At 37.7% G+C, this 20364-nt stretch overlaps 2 protein-coding genes across 2 annotated transcripts in view; both read right to left on the reverse strand.

Moving 5' to 3' along the window:
- Window positions 1-2666: 2666 nt before the first annotated feature.
- Window positions 2667-9657, reverse strand: KCNK16 (potassium two pore domain channel subfamily K member 16). The gene is made up of 5 exons (XM_072333168.1): window positions 9445-9657; window positions 7241-7355; window positions 6546-6712; window positions 4003-4168; window positions 2667-2890 (listed from the first exon to the last, which is right to left on the reverse strand). The coding sequence occupies exons 1-5, from the start codon at window positions 9655-9657 to the stop codon at window positions 2667-2669; spliced, it is 885 nt and encodes a 294-aa protein (XP_072189269.1).
- A 1534-nt stretch (window positions 9658-11191) lies between these two features.
- KIF6 (kinesin family member 6) overlaps window positions 11192-20364 on the reverse strand; it is a 117103-nt gene continuing 107930 nt past the window's right edge. Inside the window, exons 20-22 of the mRNA XM_072333784.1 lie at window positions 16869-16958; window positions 14810-14916; window positions 11192-11817 (exon numbers count right to left, since the gene is read on the reverse strand). Of these exons, the coding sequence (XP_072189885.1) occupies window positions 11801-11817; window positions 14810-14916; window positions 16869-16958 (214 nt within the window). The 3' untranslated portion in view covers window positions 11192-11800. The remainder of the gene's footprint in view (window positions 11818-14809; window positions 14917-16868; window positions 16959-20364) is intronic.

Genomic DNA, 20364 nt, shown 5'->3' on the forward strand with positions numbered 1-20364 from the left:
ACAGATGTTTATGAATGCAGCATGGCAGGTTCTTGTTCATTGCTGGCGATAATGCAGAGCTATTGGTGGTGATTATGTTGAAAAATAGTATTTTATTACTGAGAATTTGCTCAGTCAACTAGTTTCCATGGAAATAAACAGGAGGCATTGTGTTAGCCTTCTAGTTTACGTAGAGAGTGGCTCAAATATCTGCAGATGATGATTTGATACTGTCTGGAAGGTTCCAATGCATTGGTGAATGAGGAAGGGCTTGCTGAGTGGGGTTAAAGGATATGTGTAAGCCTGAAAGGAGGTTTGAATCTGTGCCTCTGTTTGTGATAGTTGCTTAGCACAGTGTGCTGCTTCTCCATTTCACCAATGGGATGTGGGTATTGCTTCTGCCATAGGCTTCAAGGCTGAGTAGACAAGCTTCAAGTTTCAAACTTCAAGTCTCCTGGCAGGCAGCTTGTGAGCTACTGTAGCTACTCTCAGCCTTGCTAAAAGCAGTAGAGGCAAAAAATTCAGAAGGTAGTTTCATTGTTCTGCTACTTTGCAAAACCAGTACAAAGTATGGGAACAATTTGGGGGTGAGGTAAAATAAACTCTCTGCTGCTGGATGTCAAGTAAGAAAGGTTTTAACAAACTCTTTGCCAGTGAGTAGTCCACACATGCTTTGTTTCCCTTATAAACCTCATTATCACTTTTTATGGCATGTAACATGTTATAAAACAATTTATATCATCACCTTTAGACTACTGCATGTTTTATGGCTGCCTGTGATTAGATAAAGCAAGGTGGCATGGAAAAGGAGAGGTGAAAGAAACTGACCGGATATGAAGGTCAGCAGAATTTAGCTCTGTCTTTCATACAAGTGGGCCAGAAGTGTCTTATGACACAAGAGAGGTATAGGGTATAGTGCTGGTGATGATGCTTTCAAGTGCCTACACAAGCATTATGTCTAAGAAGAGAGAATGCTGAGAAAGTATGTTTCTCAGAATTTTTGTGAAGGTACAGAAAGCCAAACAAGGCAGAGCTGTCTGCTACCAGGCTACAAAGAAAACTGTTGTGCAAATTTATGGGAACTGTTGAGGAAGTTCAGGGCAGAGACTGAGATAAAATCTGTGAAGTAAGCGGTGGTAAGATGTGAAGGAAATCTCAGATGTAAAAGCTCAGTTTTCAAGTGAATTGAATAAGATGGCATTCTTACATGCTGGCATTTTGGATTTGACAGCCAAGCTGTGCTGACCAGAAGTCAGTAATTAGCATGGCAGAAAGAAAGCAAACAAGCACTGAGCCGGATGCAAGAGCCTGCTGGACTCTCCTCAGAAGTGAAACTGTAGGACAGCAAGTATGCGAGAAGAGATTTGTAACCTACACACAAGTATCTACAAGTTTTATGGACACTGCCCTAAAATGAAATATCAAAGTATCCACTGAAATGTTGATGTCTGATATTAATGTAGCCTGCCAGCCAAAGGCTACCTTGGGGCTAGTCTGCATCACTTTACATTAAAGTTCCACTTAGAAGGAATTTTAAGTGGATTAGTTGGTTGTTAGTAAGACACACTGAACAAATAGCAGCGTGTACATGATTACAAGCATATCCACGTAAGGTGTTAGTGATGATTACAAACAATCTAGTGAATACATAATTGCTTAATCAAGTTTCCGCAGCCTACTTAATATGAAGCATGACTACAGATTCATATCCCAGTGGCAGGCCTGCTATAAGCTGCCTGGGCAAACTTCTGTGGCTTTTCTGTCTCTTTGGAGATGGCTGCTGTTACTTTTGGCTTCTGATAATTGATAAAATCAATCTCTCTGTTCCTCTGCCAATGCCACATGAATGACTGTGGATCAGACTTAACTCAAGAGCCTATCAGCCTTCTTTAGAGGTAAATGGGCAGCATCAGACAGTGCATGATAGGCCTTCACTGAACTAGCCCAAGCAAATACCAGACTGTGACCTGACTGGAAATAAGGAAGTTTGCTTGCACTGAGATTTAGTTTAATGTGTTGTTTTCAGATGGCTGAGAAAGTGTGGAAAGGACCTGCTCTGACCTGTCATTTAGCTCTAAATGAAGTGTAACAGTTCATCCAGAGCTGGATACACACAAAAGTTCTGTACAATTTAAGAGAGAAACATGTTAGCTCAGGAACAAAATAAATGTTATCAATTTATATGAAAGCCTCTAGTTTTAGATTATATCAAACAAATCTTAACTGAATGGATGCCATTAGACAGGTAGTCATTGTCATCATTATCTCTGGGGTTATCTTTGTTTTCTAGTTGAAAATGAGAGAGGACTTCTGAACCTAACTTTATCCACTGGTGATTCTTAGTGACAGCACTTCTCATGGGAGCTGGGAGGCTTTCACCTTGCACTTTTTAAATATGAATGACCATAAGACAGGATTCCAATACAAAAAGGGAAAGGATAGTAACTGATTACTTTGAGGGAAGTTGTCTTTGTTGGGTGAGAAGCACAAAATGAACCTGGGACAGTTGCTTTACCATGCATGCTACTTCTCTGGAGGTCTTAATTGGCTAATGCCTTGACAGTGTGTAAAGGTTTGTTCCTCCAGAAATTGTCTGCAACATGTAGTATTATCCTTCATCCACAGAGCTTGCTTAGTGTGAGATGTTAATGAAACATGCTCCCTCAAGACTGCTCTGTGTACCTTGCTCAGGTAGGTATGTGGATCCTGGGCTGCTCAGGTTCATCTTCCAGTTTGGTTGGGGCTCCTTCTGCCAAGCTTAAGTCAGGCTTGTGCCACTTGAGCTGAAGGAATTTTTCCATTAAATCAGCTCCCACGTTGAAGACCAAGGCCAGCCAGGCCAAGCCAAAAACAATCCAAATTGCAGTTAGGCTTCTGTAGAGTGGAATATAGTGCTTGTTGGGGTTTGCACCTGAAAAATCCAGGAAACCTCATAAATTAATCTTGACTGCTTTGGTCTGACAGATAACATACACAGTCACAACCTCCTCTTCCCCACACAAACATATAAGCTTGACAAGTTTATGTAATTCATGGTTGTTATTATTTTTCCTCTTGCTCCAAATCTCAGGTTTAGCTTTGAACAGTTGGCATAAAATCTCTTGAGCTAAGGCTATACAATAAAAAGAGAAAAATCTCAAGCTAATTAGGACAGAACAAAGCTGAGTGTTTCTAATTGCTGACAAAGAAAAAACCATCCTAGAAATCTACTGCTGAATCCACATAAGCCAAATTTTACTCAAGCAACCCATACGAGATCTCATCTGATTTAAAAATATATCATTTACTATCACAGTGATATATTCATTACTTTTTGTATTGTGACATACTTCATTAGCCAGCATTCAAAATCAATTGGAGTATACTTTTTTTGGAAAGTGCAGCCTTTGAAAGTAAGCCCTTATGGAAATCTTAATCCCTGGCATGGTATTTACACAAAATGGTCAATCAGTGCAGCTGATATTGATGCAGAACTGCATCACAGACATCCATTTAGTGCATGGAAAGATACTTCATATGTCTATATTGCTAAGTTTCAGCCAAGGGTTCATTTATTTTCATAGCTCTCTAGGGTTATTTGTAAAATTCTTCCCACTGTCGGTACTAAGAGTTTCATATTTTACAAGGTTTTGTATTGGGAATGGAAGGCATTTGCTGAAACAAATAACTGTTAGGAGAGGATGTCTCAGAGACTTCAGAGATTTCACTTATTTTCCACCTGTCACCTATGGATCACATTCATACCAAGTTGGGTATAGTCACTGTTGAATGAATATTCAGTGTCATACATCAAATGAATATGGTGACTTTCAGCTTAGCTGCTAAAGAAAAAAATTGTCCAAGCAGCGTACTATCTCATTATTATCAGCACTCTCTCTCATACAATACTTGTAGGGGAATATTTATCTATGCTCTCTGTACTTGGGCTTTTACTAGAATACCTAATATCTACAGAGCTCCACCCAGTGAGGTGAGAATGTGGGCAAAAAGGTAAAATTTAACCATGTTTATCCTCATTATTACCTACTACATAGTCTCCAAAGCCAATGGTGCTTAGGGTGATGAAGGTGAAGTAAAAGCCTTCTCCATAGCTCCAGCCTTCTACATAACTGAAAACCAGTGGTGGGAACACTAAAAAAAGCAAGGTCCCCGCAGTCAGGAAGACAGCCACTGCCAGCCTCTGAACCACCTGAAAGATAAAGGGAAGATATCAGCTAAACAGCAGTGAGCATCTGTCTAGTGGAAATTACAGGGTCTGTTTTGCTGTTAAAGCACAAACCTACTCCTGCTGGGAGCTGTGTCCAAAAAGAGAAGGATAAACCAATGCTTCCGTGAACTACAGACTGACCTTGCTGTTTATCCTTCATATAGATATTGCACCCAATCATGAATTAAAAACATATATATCTCAAAAATGGGGAAAAAAAAGAAAGATGTTTTAAAGCTTTTTGGAATGAGTTTTGAAGTACACTCAAGTCATATTTTCAAAATTACTATAGCAACCATAGGAGTGAAAGGTTCACTTTACTTTTTCAGTTTAAATGGAGATGCTCTTGTAATCACTTGGATCCAGTCTTGATACAAAGATTGGCAAGAACAAATTAGGGTTCTCTTTGCTGAGACTGCTTCCAAAGATTTATAAAGTGGCTTGCAAGAGCTCAGCCAAAAATATGTTTGGATGAAATTTGAATGAAGTCAGTTTGCCTGCTTTTATTTTAAATTTAGAGGCATTCAGAACAGGGCTGTTTTCTGTCAGCACAGAGTAGATCTGTGTCTCTCATTACAAACGTCTGTCTTTTGGGAGATGTTAAGGCCTGCTAAGTTACAACATATGTGGCTGCACCAGATAGATACACAGAATGTCTGCAGATGGGTCATGGACAGGGGAATGGCCCAGTGGTTTGATCTAAGGAATGAGGATCAGGAACTTGTGGGTTACCAGGGAACGCAGTTGTGGCTCTGGTGAACTTCTGACTAGTGCTGCATAGTCTGATGCAAACTCATGGCAATAAGCATTTTGAGAATTACTTATCAACAAGTTGTAGTTGATTTCTGATCTCATTTAGAATATTCCAGAAGTGTAATTGCACTCAATTAGATAATGAAGATTGCATAAAGCTCTGAAATTCACAATGTTACGTACTGTCCTGGCTTTTAAGAACTTTCTAGTAGCAACATACAAGGTAGAGTAGTAAGTCAGGAATGAAGAATTGATTATAACTGATTTCCAAAAGCACGATTAAATTGTGTTTAAAAGGAGGTGAAATGGTTTCCTGGTAGCTTTTCAGAGTGAAGAAGGAGATAAAGCTCCAAAGCTTCATCTGGTCATAGGAGTTCTGACAAAAATTGAGTGATAATTGAAGTTTTGAAAAAGAAAAAAAAAACACATCCCTAAATTGCATTAAAAATCTCAGGAAAGATCCAGCTATACTAGCATGAAAACCCTTGTGGTGAAAGAGTTGCACGTAGCTGAGGAACAGGCACAGATAAGGCAGTTAAGAAATGTTTTGCTTATATATATTAACTGCATTTGATGATATCTGTATATATTCACCAGAAAATCTTTCCTTGTGTAGGTAAAGAATGCAGTAATTCAGTGATTTTTAAAAATGAGAGAGAGAAAAAAAGACACATGAGACAAAGCTGAAATGTTTCAAAATATCTAACCTATCTAATCTCTCTTCTCAGTATCTAAAGGGGTCAATATATTGAACCTTTCACTCAGAAACGTGCACTAACTTTGCTACAAATAACCTTCACATATTTCATATTATCAGTGTTTCCCTTATTCCAATACATCTGGACTAATTCAGTGACTCACTAACAAACTGTAACTACGGAGAAGGATGGCTTATTTACATAAAAAAAAAAAAAAAAAAAAAAAAAAAAAAAAAAAAAAAAGAAAAAGGAAGGAAGGAAGGAAGGAAGGAAGGAAGGAAGGAAGGAAGGAAGGAAGGAAGGAAGGAAGGAAGGAAGGAAGGAAGGAAGGAAGGAAGGAAGGAAGGAAGGAAGGAAGGAAGGAAGGAAGGAAGGAAGGAAGGAAGGAAGGAAGGAAGGAAGGAAGGAAGGAAGGAAGGAAGTACTAAATTACTAAATTACTGTCACAGTCAGGGAAGGAGGGAAGGTAATTCAAGCCAGATTAGCAGGCCAAAAAGAAAAAGGTTGTCTTTTGCACAATATAGACCTAGATTCTGGAGTAGATACTAGCATAGGCTAGATAATAAGAGCTTGATTCAGCAATGTGTGTGTATGAATATGCTCTGCTAAAGTCAACAGAATTTAAAAGGCCCTGCTCAAAATTGAGGCTATGCTCACTTAACAGTTTTGTAAAATCAGCATTTAAAAATGCAGATCTGTAATCTCTCAGGAAAAAGCAAATTACTATAAAGCTATAAATAGATATGCTATAAATATAGCATATCGATTTTCTGATATAGATGGCAATGTAATTGCTGTGTTTCAAGAAGATGTAAACACACTCAAGGAAATCCAAACTAGCAGCTGCATTATGTCTCTGAGAAAATAGTTTCTACTAGAGGGGAAGAAATGATAGATTCATGCTGTACCTGGTCATGGCCTGGCTTTTGCACCCATCTTTCCAGTGTGATCAAATGTGCATTGAGGCCTTTCCCCAACTGGTTAAGGAAGGCCAAGTTGAGTGGCACTCCAAATAAGGCATAAAACACACAGAAGACCTGTCCTGCCACTGTGCTGGGGGATCGGTTACCATAGCCTGGAACAGAATTAAAAAAGGGTTACAAGACAAGGTTTCATAGTTAATCTGCAGGCCATCATTTATTGGGCTTGGAAGCTCACTTCCATTACGCCTCAAGGACCCGTAGGCCTATGATTTTGCACAATTAATTCTGTCTACAAATTGCTATAGCTTATGATAGAGTCCTGTGCATTCACTACTGCTAAGAGGACATTTATGGTTGAATATGCCATTCTGAACAAACACCATCATTTTCTGTAAGTCTGATACTGTAGTGAGTGCAACTGAGTACTTAAAAGTGACCTCAGGATTTGCTGTGTGTGTACACAGTCATGTCACATATGCCAAAGAGGCACTTGGCCATTTCTGCAAGTTTGATATGATGGATACACAAGAATAGATATCGCCTGAAATATGTAAGAAAACATAACCCACGGTAGTCAAGACAGTCTTGTAGGTATATTCTGTACACTCATTTTATTTTTCTCAGGGATTTGCAGGACAGCTGGAGGAAACCCCAATTTATAAGGAAAGAGAGTACCTCACCTATAGTAGTGACAACAGTTCCTGCAAAAAAGAAAGAATTGCTGAAGTCCCAGTTACTGGGATTCGTAGAGTTTCGTTCTGGGTTGACCCCTTTTTCCCATGCTTCCATGAGGACCTGAGGCAGAAGAGGTCAAGGGAGCAAAGATGAGCCACACGTTACACATCAACGGGAAAAAATGTCAGAAAAGTGCAGGAGATAAGTAGATATTACTTTCCATCTTGAGCAAGCAGAGCAGTAAATAGTGCAGATAACAGGTTAGAGCTTAAGTAAAATGACCTGAGAGGTCTTGTGCTGATGTGGCAAAACTCTTAAATAAGCTGGCCAGGAATTTGAACTCTTATCACCAGAGAACTGGCCACTGAAGTAGAAACACTTCCATAACTACTTGAAGGTTAAGGGGAGAAGAATGAAGTGAGTCCCCAGGGTCATCAAACTTGGAATACAAAGTGAAGTCATGCCTTAAAAATACATATAGCTCCTTTCCTTCCCCGGTGTAGTCATCTTATTCCAAATTTAAATTTGGGCATGTGTAAATGTGTGTTTGTACCAGTGGCAAAGGGTTTGAGGAGCATGCTTATTTCAGTTTTGTCCATGTAAATACTAGTGGGGATGAATTACTCTTTTTGGCTATGAGTTTCCAGTAATTTTTAATCAATATCAAGATTCTCATGGTCTGGAGATTAGCTGTTCCAGATAGTTCTTAACAGGTGGTCAAACTGCTATGTGCGAAAGAGATCTAGATCCTGGTTGTGTACCAAACATCTTATTAGCTACCTTAATGAATAATGTGTTCCTTTGTTTTCCCTGAGAATCTGAATGAAACAGGTTGCCATCAGCTCAGCGGCAGGAATTTCAAGAACCTCTTTTTTTCTTAGATATCACTTTTGAAGTCCAGGTCACAAACTTCATAACTTTGCCAAATGTCTCACCACATCATGATCACTCACTTTTTAGGCTGGCACCTCTGTCATGATGGTAAGTTCTCCTTAACCATACAGTTAAAATGTATAGTGAAGTGGTTGCTCCCCTGCATTAGTTAGAGATGTAATCTTGAAAGAATTCTATTCCATACTATTAGTAAGAGCTGGACAACTTTCTTAAATGACAGTGAGAGGGCCACCTCCACGTTTACCTTGAAGGTTAAGTGCTGAGTACACTAAGGCTTGGTGCACTTTATATGATAATTTGGTGCCCTCAGCTGGTTTTGTCTGGAATAGCTGACAAGTGAGATGTATTTGATTCATCTGGGACACAGCAAAGTGCGAGCGGTCTGAGTGGTCTGGCAAGGCTAAGGAAGATCCACTGGAGGAAAGAGAATCCGGACATCTGTGAATCCTCCCTAGGGTTTCTAGAGTACCAGAGATTTAACTAAGCCTTTTAATTCTAAAAGTATCCAACTGTGGTTTAGAGTAAGATTCAGTCTTCCTGTTTACTGTCATTACCACAGAAGGAAGGGAAAGGCAGGTAAAACCAGCAACTGATGTAGCTGGAAAGGAACAGGCATGTTTTCAGGCACGTAAGTTCTTAAAAACTCTAATCCTTTTTTGGACAAAGCCAAATATTCCATAAGAAATACATCATAGTTTTAGTCAAAAGATCATCCTTGTAGACAGAGTTCAGACACCTTCTGATCCCTCCTTGATCAGGAGTTCACTGTTTCCTCAAACCCATTTATACAATCTAGGTTTTTTTATTGATCTGAAGCATGTGTCTTGGTGGAAATCCTCAGTAATCTTGCACTGTTAAGTATGTCTGCCAATTTTAATGACCTGATATTAAGAGTTCAAACCATGTAGGCACTGAGCTCTGTGTCTGGAGAAATTCCAACCATAAGAAAGTGAGAATTCAAGGATTTTTATTCTTTTTTGCCCAATTCTTATAATACTAGAATGAGAGAATTTGTCCATAGTAATACCAAGTAAGGACTTGCAATTCACCTCCAGCCTGTTTTGAGGAATAGATTAAAATGTAATTGAAGATGCTATTAATTTACAACCCATACTGAGGAAGAACTAAGAGCTTTTTAGCACTTGCTGTAAATTACAAATTACACAGCTTCTGGTGGATGCATTCATGGGCAATAGACAATCTCTGGTAGAAAGGAAGAGCAGAATTTTCACAGGTTTGGGCTGAAGTGTCTTACAAGGACAATCTACTTTTTGAAGATGCTTGAGCCAAAATAATGGAAGCCTGCTCCTCTTACCTGTATGAACTGCTCCAGGGCTTGCCTGTCCAAACATGTGTAGTTCTGCAGGAACTTGAGCTTCTCCAGGTAGAACTGGTCCTGAGAGTGGGTTTCTGCCTGCTTTTCCAGCAGCTGGAACACCATAGCACCCAGGAGGAGGTAGAAGAGATACCCTAGAACCAGCAGTGGAGTCCAGCTGATCTGCCAGTTGGGTGCTGTGAGGAAGGGCATACTGCTGCCACCGTCTCTGCTCAGTACTTACTATGTTACACTCACAAGATATCACTATCCTGGGCACCCAGAAATTATTCACCTATGTTCCCAGCTGCTGTGCTGGAGATTCTTTTAACAGAAAATTTGGGTAACATGCCCACAAAAAATGAGACTAACAGGCAAATTTTATCCTTCCTCATCTTTTCTCTATCCACAATAGGCAATATTTATGACTTAAATATGTGAATCACAGTATCTTCATCTTATGAAAACAATTTTATCCAAAGATCTCAGTCAAACAAATGAAGCTGGACACAAGCCCTCTATGATAGATATGTCTTCCAGGTTGGGAAGCTGAAATAAAAGTGGCTTAATGACTTACCCAGGGTGATATGAATGTAGAGCCACAAAGAGACTCTGAAAGTACTGACAAGTAAAGCCTTACTCTAAACAACAGACATCTGTACGAGAAAGCATTATAAAGTCTCTAGTTACAACAGAATCTCCAGGACTAAGAACACTATGGAGCTGAATAAATGGAACATTTAATAGCAGCCGTCTGTACCACACAAACATTGCTGTTACCAGTGAAAGCAGGGTGATGAAACTCATAAACATCCTGGATTCAGCCTGGTCACAAAACAGTTTCTCCTTCTTTTTTACCCTAAAAAGATCAGCCCCTTCACTGCCTTCCCTGGTAGTCCTGAACTCTTTGTAAGATGATTCCACATTTGAACATCCTTTAGTCCATGGAGTTAGGAAAGGAACCACTCGTGCCTGCTGCTTTCAGTCTCTGCATTGCCCTTTTTTACCCAGCTGTGAAAGGGGAGAAGGGGCTCAAGTTAATCATTACCTAAAGAAGTACCAGAGGCTCACTCATAGGAGCTTTAATGATTGTCATGCTCAAAAAATTAGCTGGGCTAGCATATTTTTTGTAGGAAGACCCTGAAAGCTACAGTCATCTATGCCAGACTGCTTCTGAAAGAAAACATATACACCTGTATGCACAATGAGAAAGCCACATGGCCAGGACTGCAATTCTATAAAGTTCCCTTCCCATTAAAATGTCCCGAATACAGATATCCTTCCTTATTATTCAGGATTGTTTGCCTTTGAACAAGACATAATGCTCAGAGAAAATGACTGAGAAGAATATTTCCCTTCTTCTCTGTACCTGGGAAATCCCCTGCAGCTCCCATTTGAACTGAGATTCTGGCCATGATATTAGAGGCGGATGCTGGCGATATGGCAGCAGAGGTTGAGCCTTCCCACCAATATTCCATTGCATGTTATTGACAGGTGGCAGCAGAGGGACAGCCTGACACAATGGCATCTGATGTGAAAGTGTGTATGAAACAAAGGTGTGTCACTGAATTCCTCCATGTAGAAAAAATGGCACCCTCTGACATTCACCAATCTTTGCTGAATATTCCTGGACACCAAATAGCGGATGTGAGCACAGTGAGGTGGCTGATGATGTGTTTCAAATGAAATAATTCTGGAAATTTTGAATTGTGGAGGTTATTTCCAACAAAAATGAATTTTCATATTACCATACAATATCCATATTTTAATAATCAGGTATTAAAACTATTAGGTATTGGGTACAATCAAAATCAGCAAAAGATCTCAAATTATTTTTGTAACATTTTTTAACATAGAAATTTTTTTCTCAGCCATCTCTAGATGCAAAATAGATGTAATTTATAACATCTTATGCAAATCCATGCAAATAAAACTAGCCAATTTCATCTGATTTCTTTGCAAGCTTCCAGTATACACATACCAAAGGAGGAAAAAATAACAACATTCAATCGTTAGTAATATGTATTCCCCAGATTAAAGATGTAGAAGAACATTAATACAGTAATAAATTTAACATCTAGAAAAATGACAATAAATTCCCAATAAACAAATATATTTGGCAAAATCATGATTATTTGTGTAAGCTTTGCTTAGTTTTAATGCAAGCTGCTGAAACTGAAATATTCAAATATAATCCCCTGAAGAAATGGATTTTTGCTGTCAAATGGAAGTCACTTTTCTATCATTGTACTTAAATCTGAACATCTGAAGCGGCTGTTTCTTCTCAGAAGAGGAAGGTAACGAAGAAAGGACTTGAACAGCTTCTAAAAGGAAATAGTGGACTGCCACAAGAACTTCATTTCTTTCCCAGGCCTGAAAGGAGATTAAAAAATTACTAAGCTGTGTTTTAGAACATCTCATCAGTTTAAAAGATAGTTTCACATACATAAAATAGAGGAAAAATAAGATACTTTAAAACTTTTAAGATGAAAAAGAATTAATTTTCTGTATTTTCATTTATTTTCCTTAAGACTTAAGAAGGCAATAAAAGCTCATGCTTGCAGAGTACTTTGCAAAAGATTTTCAACTTAGCTGCTATGGGGCTTTGACAATCTCAGCAATACCCGATGGATACATCTGCTTTAATTCATCTCTGCCTAGAAAACAAACAGTAACAACCTACAAAAACTGAGCAAATCTTCTCTGGGATCTCTCATTAATTTCACCCATGTTACTGTCACTAGGGATATCAAGCATTCCTCTGCTTTCTGTTTTTGATATTTATTTTTCCATTCTATTGGCTTCAGCACACATTTATACTCTTTTATTTATTTTTATTTTTATATTTATATTTATTTTTATTTTTATTTTTCCAGCTAATGCAAAGTAGGGCCTTCAGTTTGCTTCTAAGATTCTGATACAACAGCTTGAAAGACTTTGAGACAGTTTGAAAGTATGTTGAGGTTTTTTAGACATACCAGATTTTGCATTTTCACATTGTTTCCTGCATGGCACTTTATATGTAATAATCAAGCCAGGAGTGCATACACTTGCATGTTAACACAGAAATGCTTACGGAGCTTCTCAGTTGAAGAGAGTTGGGGAGAGGAGACAAAAGAGCACTGGATTGGGAATTGGTACACTGATTACCCATGAAGCTCTGATTCAACTTAATGGCTTTGGCAGTCACTTCTCCCTGTTTCATATAGTTAAGTTTGACATTTATTGATAAAAAGTTTTGTGTGAGATTGATAATACCTTTTTTTTTTTTTTTTTTTTTTTTTTTTTTTTTTTCCTATCCCTGAGGTATTCACTCTTCTTCTTCTACTCTTTCTACTTCTCTGTACTTGATCTTTATAAACTATTCTTCATAAAACTTCCTTTCGGTTCTCATTTGCTATGGAGGTAACTCTTACTGGAAAATCCTTATAGCCAATGATGCACAACACTACCGCAGTTACTGTGCTTCTCTTCTTTTTTAGTTTAAAAACAAATAAAAGAAGAGTGAAGTGGTGGATGGAAAAAATAGCTGAGGCAACTATGCACTGAGACAGGCTCAGAAACTTGCTTGCCCTGAAGTGAGAAGTCTTGTGATGAAATACAGTTCATGTGAAACCTTCAGTACCTTGAATTTCATGCAAGATTAGAGAAAAAAATTGGTGAGCATTCTGAAACCTAGGGGGCTCTACCCAGTCCTGTTCACTGCATTTCTTTTGCCATGATATACTTGAAAATGAAAACACACTTCACTATCACAGATTGGAGCAGTGGAAGTTCTGCTTCAGCCCATTTTCTGCCATTTAGAAAAGTATCTCGTGAATGCCCTCACGTACCACCATTGTGCTGAAGGGTAAAGTATTTCTTTAGCAGTCCCGGTCTCTTTATCTTGATAAACCAGAACAAACAAACTTTTTTTCATCAAAGCTTCCTGCTAGCAGAGGTTGCATCCTTCAGATCTGGGAGATTTTTCCACTACTTGTAAGCAACCAAGGAAGTGAAGCTTTCTTTCATCTGCCAGGTTAACTCCAAATCCTTTTCACAGCTTATTGCTGAGCTGTCTCTTATCTATACCACATCAAGTCCCACATGTTTTCAATATGTAGGCCATAGTTATCTAGCCTCTTTACTCATTTCTGCTTGTGCAAATCAGTCCTGTGCTGACAGAATGATCAGAATAAGCACTACGCAAATGTTTCTCTGTTCATTGTCAGTTATTTTGGGCTGTTGATGGTGATCTTGTCTAACTGAACTTCAGCAGGATTGTAAAAGTTTTGACTGTTTGCAAGAATACTTTTCATAACTTTAAGCCTGACAACTGGCGAAGTTGATAATGCCTTGTCCCTTCTGAAACTGATGTATGATGGTAGGTAATTGACTGTGGCTGAAAAGCATGTAGGATGGAAAAGGCATTTGAGAGAGATGTTCCTGACATGGTATGATTGGGAAACAGATGATCACAAAACAAGATGTGCTTGATAGATTACCATACCTAAAACTGATCAGATCTGGACACTCTAAAGGCCTGAAATGTTTGTTGTAAGAAACTTATCTCTAACCTCCTTATACTGAGCAGCCTATAAATTCAACTTAATTTCTTTTGCAGAAGAAACTTGACAGCAGCTTTTCTAAATAAAGACAAAATAGAACCCATTGCCTGAGTGTGTTGAGTGTTTGCTTTGGATGAATGTAAAAGGACTGTTTTTTTCAGCCACTGTGTGTTTACCTGACAGTTTTCTGATAAGCAGCATGATAACAAAACCCCACTTTGTGACAGTGGTAACACCATCTGCCAGGTGCTGATAGCTTGCTGAATAATGCTGTCATCAGCGCTCAAGTGCTGATGGAAAGTTATTGCTTCAGTAACCATTATTGCTTTCATTTTTCTGTCTAATTGCTAGCTGCCACTAAAAACTATTATTAAGAAAGAAAAAAAGAAAAAAGAAAGAAAAAGAAGAAGAAGAAAATAAAGAAGGAAAAAACCTTGCAGATTGTTTTTCTTTATCATGACGAATTACTCCTGAGTGACTTTGCAGTGCCACTGTTGTGTGTTTAGTGCTTTCTGCTTCCTGCCAAATTTACTTATCTACCTGGTAGAATGAACTAACTTTATTGCCTACCTATGATTGCTCTCAGTAGCTGATTTGTTGACAAATACCCATAGAACATTTTATTAGCCTTTGATATAATGAAACGCCTGCTAAAGGCGTACTCTGTTAGATACAGCAGCCAGTTTACTTGATGAGGTAGGCTGAAATGTCATCATTTGCACAATCTCAAGTGTTTGCTAGCATCAGTTCTCACTTGTGTCCTTGTGTCACTGTAAGTTTATCTCTGTATTTATTTATTCATTTATTTTAGGATTTACCTTTCTTTTGCAGAATGTTCTGTCTTGCTTTAATGAAAGCTAGGATGTCAGCATCAGTCTGGCTGTCTCCAGTTAGAGGAATAGATGTACTTGAACTTGGTGAGGTCCTGAAATGAGAAAGCATATTTGTGGATGAATAAATGAATAAAGTAAATTTTCTGTTGTTTTATCTCCTCTCTCCTTCAAATGCAATTGTTAGAAATTGCAATGTTCAGAGTAGATTAATTAAGCTGAGGATGTCTTAATGGAGGCTCCTAAGAATAGTTAATAGTAACATTTTAGTTTGGTGGAACTACAGGTAAAATAGCTCTAGAACCTTTCACAAAAGGTTAAAAGTATTTTACAGATCAATCAAAGGCTTACAACCAAGTGGAAAAACTTCATATAGTGATTTTTAAAAGAAATTACGGATATGAACATACCACGTGCTTGTTTGCTTTTGGAAACAAACAAACAAACAAACAAAAAAAAACCCCACAGCTATTTATTTAAACAGATCATTAGTATTTTTGCCTACTGTAAGGGAATTAAGTTTTCATTTGAACACAGAAGTAAACAGTCACATGATATTCACGATATCTGCTGACAGAGGCAACTACTTTGTACTGGTGAGTCTCCTGTCCAGATGGAGATATCGTTTCTGCACAGTTAAGTCCTTAATTTACATCTGCTTTTTAGTAGACACTGGTGGTATATAATCATGTAGGAGTATAAGAAAGTTATTCTAATCAGCTAAGAATTTGTCCCTGTGTCATTAGTCTTCTGTAAAGATTAAGCATTAATGTAAAAATCAGAAACAGAGTAATAAAAATTACAATATGGAAGCACAAGTGGTAATGGAGAAGAATTATTTTCACATATTCTACCTTTGTCATTACTGTTACTTCTGCCGTTTTTTACCATCTGTTGCAGTAAAAAGTAATTGTGCCTGCCATAAAACAAATCTGACATCCTTGTCTTTGTGCTACTAATTAAGTCCCCTCTTGCAAAATTAGTGAATAAAAATGGGGGAAAAAAAAGAAAGAAATTACTATGCAAACTCAATAAAATATTTCATCTGTAACTTACAAGGATAGCTCAAAATACCATCAAAAGTTTATTTTTCTTGATCTTCATGTGATTAGCAATAGTATAAAAAATAATTTAAAAAATACACAATATGTATATATTTGCTGTTCTAGATAAGTTTTATTTTGGAAGATGAAAGAAAAAACTTGCAGTTTGTTCGTACTTCTGCAGCTTGAAAAACAGTAGCTTAACTATATTTTCCTAAAGCTCTTAATAGCGAGAAGTACTGAGCACAACCACTGGGTGAAGGCTACCTTGGCACGATGTGTTAGTGGGAGAAAAGGACAAGGAAATGGAAACGTGGAAAAAAAATGAAAAGTCAACAAAAAACACAACACAAAATAGTAGTTTCTGCTAACCTGCTAGGCTAATTTTCACAAAACCTCCTTTGAAAAAAACATTGCATATAACATTTGCTAAGCCTGACAAACTCAGACTGCTGCCATCATTTTACTTTACTCTAATAATTTGTAGGAGGGAAACTCAAAAGTATTTCAAGGCATCACAAGAAACTTTGTCTGAAATTTTACATCAGTGTCATGAGGACAAAATCACAATAAACATAAACAATAAAAAGTCTCTACCCAGAACTTGTAGTCTGTGATTATTACACACTCAGATCTCTCTTTCTTTCAATTTACCTCTCTTTATTTATAGTTTTAGAGTCCCTTTCTCTTGCAGAAGCAGTCATGAGGAATCATGAGCTCCTGTGGAAAAAAGCCTGAGGCCAAAACCAAACCTTCTCCTTCCTAGTGATAATGCAAGTACTTGTTCAAAGCTTATGATGTTGATGAGGAATTCTGAGTAAAATCTGCTATTCTTCCCTTCCCTTCCCTTCCGTTCCCTTCCCTTCCGTTCCCTTCTTTCTTTTTCTCTCTTTCTCTCTTTTATTTTAAAGAAACTGTTTATAAAGATGCCAATAGAGGGTTATCTAGGTGTTATATTACTGGCTTGTATTTTCCTCTCCTTTTAACCTATGTAGGCTTCTTACCTTATTTTTGTACTTGGATTATTAAAAATGATTGAATTGTTTCTCCCAGACAGATCTTCATTGGAATTGGCTCTTGTGGTCTCTGAAAAACTGGAATGGGAGAAGAAATGAAGGCAAGAATGTAATCCTTGTAGAGGGAATGTTAGTACATGCTAAGTAAGTAAAAAGAAGTTATTAAAAAATAATTAAAATATATACATATATATATATATATACATATAAAGCACTTGTTGTTTATGGGAAGAAAGACTGTTTTCACTTGAAGCCATGTGATGATGAGGTTTATGTAGAGAATGTGGCTACTCAGGAATGCATGATCAAGCTCATAAAGATCATGCTTTTAGGATTTCCCTTCTGAGTAGGGCTTGCAAAGCGCTTTGACAAGCCTCATGAACAGTTTGTAGAAATATATGTAGTTCCCAAACTGATAATTATCCAAGCGAGGCTTTAGCAAATTTTTCATTATTTCTTTGGTCAGGCAAAATTATTATTGAAAACAGTTGGAGACTGAATAGAACTCAGTAAGTCCTTTGAATGTGACTTGATGAGAGCCAAATATATTGCGAATTGCTGTTGTACATTCCTGCATCTGCAGATATGATTATCAAGGAGTCCTACAATGAAGAAAGCAGATTTCTGCCAGGGGATGTCTTAGGACAACTCCCCTCCCTCTCTAGGTTTTTGTGAATGCTGCTGTATCTGGTGCCATTCTAGATCGAAGTCGAAAGATGGAATTACTCAGTTTTAAGATTTTTCCACTAGATGGCAGAATCGGCAAGTTCTTGCTTTTCCAGCTCCGCAATACTTCACTGCGGGAGGATGATGTGATATTTCTGACAGAGAACTTGAAAAAAGAAAGAAATTTATCACTAAAATATCGGTGTATTATACTGTTCCAGGTTCATTCTTTGAAAATGATATTGTTCCCCCGACGTTAATAATACTCCATATTTTATTATGGATATGTACTACAAGAACAATAAAGGATGTGTGATGATACTACCTACGATGTGGTTTAACAGCATTTGGGAGCTCTAGATTGAAGTTCTGCTTCAGTATTATATTTAAAAAAAAAAAAAAAAAAAAAAAAAAAAAGCCATTGATTTGGCGATTATTAAAAATGAAGTGATCCAGGGGCTTCAATTCCATTTTCTAAGACAACTCTTTGACTGTGCCCCAGGATACCAAGCTATCCAAGACATATAACTGTGGTTTAATAAATCACAACGCATCAACTGAATCATAACAGACATTCATGATTGCCTTCTTAACCTGCAACGAATGTAAGGCACTGTGACTTAATTGGATTGTTTGTCACTGCCATAAGCTTTTTGCTTTTTACTTGCCAGAATCAGATTGTATACATTTATAAATACTGTGAGTCAGCTGATGTAAGTTATTTTTATCTGCAGTAGTTCATATTTGAAATCATGCTTCTCACTCTATTTCAATGAAAATTACTCTCCAAAATTGTTGAAGTCCACTTTTAAAAAGGGACATTGATTCAGACCAATATAAAAAATAAACAAACACACACGCAGTACTATCTTTTGCTTCCAAAATAACAGACACTATAGGTGTGACAAGGAATTGACTTCAAAGGATCTCATTTTCAAGTGGTCTTCAGGATCTGGGGCAATAGACCAAAACTGGTTTTAAAGTAATCGGGGAGAACTGAGAACCTCAAGAAGGTGATATTTAAAACAAACCATGAGGTGAAACCCCAAAACAGGAAATTATGACTGTGTCCAGTAATATAACAGGGCCTTAAACTACTCTGTCTGCAAGATGTTACAGCCAGACATGCTTGTTTGCAAGTTAAAGGAGCTTTGTAATGACTGGAGGTGTTACTTCCATGAAAGTGGTTAACAGAGTACTAATCAAACAAATGAGACTTTCATCTTGGTAGAACTCTAAGTCATATTTACATATCTCAGAAATCATTAACATTTCTCAATTAGAGGGATGGTCTGTATGGAGATAACCTGCATCCTTTGTCTCAAAGCTATGGTTATTTTTCCATGGTACTGTAAGATCTGTTGCATCAAAAAGGGATGAATGAATGTAATTTTCTTGTGCAGTGGTGAGTTTTCTCAGATTCTTTAACATTTAGGGTGTCCACATCTCTATTCTGTTCCCAGAAGCCAGGATGCTTCTGTTTAACCTGAGTTTTAGGTGCTTTTCTAGTGATGAGAAAAGGGGAAATTTTGCTAATGCTGCTTCACACTTGATGGAAAGCTATTCTGACGTGGTGGGGGATGGGGGCAATGATCCCCCACTCTGTGTGTTAAGCCTGAAGATCTTGGCATAGTCTGTCTACTTCAGATTTCTCAGTTCTTTCTTGAACTTAGTAGCAGGAGTTTTTACCCAGTTGGGTGACTTGCTTTTTCTTTTTGAGTTGTCTGTTGTGAAGCATATGTCTGGGTCAGGCTTGGGGCAGCAGCTTGAGAGATGTACACACTGTTTTTGCAGTGTTTCCCTTGCTTTGAGAACCCAAGAGCTGATAGCTCCATCTAGCCCTTGAAGTGGAGAAACTGGAAGGATGATGAGCACTGTTGCATGAATGCTAGATTTGCAAGTGTGGCACTGAAAAAAAAGTGGAGAATGTATGTAACATCCAAAGGCATGCAACCTCTACACTGTTAAAAACAAATCTGCTTCAGTTCTCCAGACATCTGAACCTTAAAAGTAGAAGGAACAGATGTTCTATTTAAACACAGGCAAAATATATTCAGAAAGATTCAAGCTGCTTAAAATCTGAACATTTTTGTGTTTAGTTGCAAAATAAATTTGGCTTCACTAGCAAATTCCTAGATAAATTGTTCAAGTTAAATTGTTACAAACATTTGTAAAGCTTTGAAATACCATTAATCAGACATGTTATTCTCAGATTATATTTTATCATCATGTAATGCTGCAAAAAATTGGCAGAAATGAGAAACAATCAAGACAGAAAACACTGCAAAAAATGTAAATGTTTTTCTTGTTTCACATAGCCATAGCATAGGGAATAAATTTTGTAATCCAAGACTATCAATACTAAAACAACTGATGCTAAAAGTCTTCATAGAATGTGAAGAGTTATCTAGAAATCTAAGGAAACTAAAGTTACAGATTTCAAGGAAGCTTGCGTCTGGTATTGAACATGATGTGTGGTTTGCTGGAACAGGACAAATGAGATCCATTAAGAGGTTAGGAAAGAAATAAGTAAACAGCAAAGGAATGGATTCCTTCTGACAAAAGGAAAAAATCCAGAATCTTTAGATTTCGGTAAGCATCCAGCATTTGTTTGATTCAATGGAAATACAAGAACAATTCAATGTTAGTTAAATTAAACTTTCAGTGAGAGAAGTAGGTTGGATGGGGCCCTGGGCAGCCTGGTCTAGTATTAAATGTGGAGGCTGGTGGCCCTGCCTGTGGTGGGAGGGTTGGAGATTCATGATCCTTGAGGTCCCATCCAACCTAGGCCATACTGTGATTCTGTGAAGTAACTTGA

This window comes from Excalfactoria chinensis, chromosome 3 (genome assembly GCF_039878825.1).
Source record: "Excalfactoria chinensis isolate bCotChi1 chromosome 3, bCotChi1.hap2, whole genome shotgun sequence".
NCBI lineage: Eukaryota > Metazoa > Chordata > Aves > Galliformes > Phasianidae > Excalfactoria > Excalfactoria chinensis.

Coding starts and splice junctions, on each gene's coding strand:
- KCNK16 (XM_072333168.1), bottom strand. CDS start 9,657: ATGCCCTTCCTCACAGCACCCAACTGGCAGATCAGCTGGACTCCACTG. Junction 7,356..9,444: donor CCCTGGAGCAGTTCATACAG/GTAAGAGGAGCA, acceptor CTTCTGCCTCAG/GTCCTCATGGAAGCATGGGA. Junction 2,891..4,002: donor CTTTGGAGACTATGTAGTAG/GTAATAATGAGG, acceptor TGGATTTTTCAG/GTGCAAACCCCAACAAGCAC.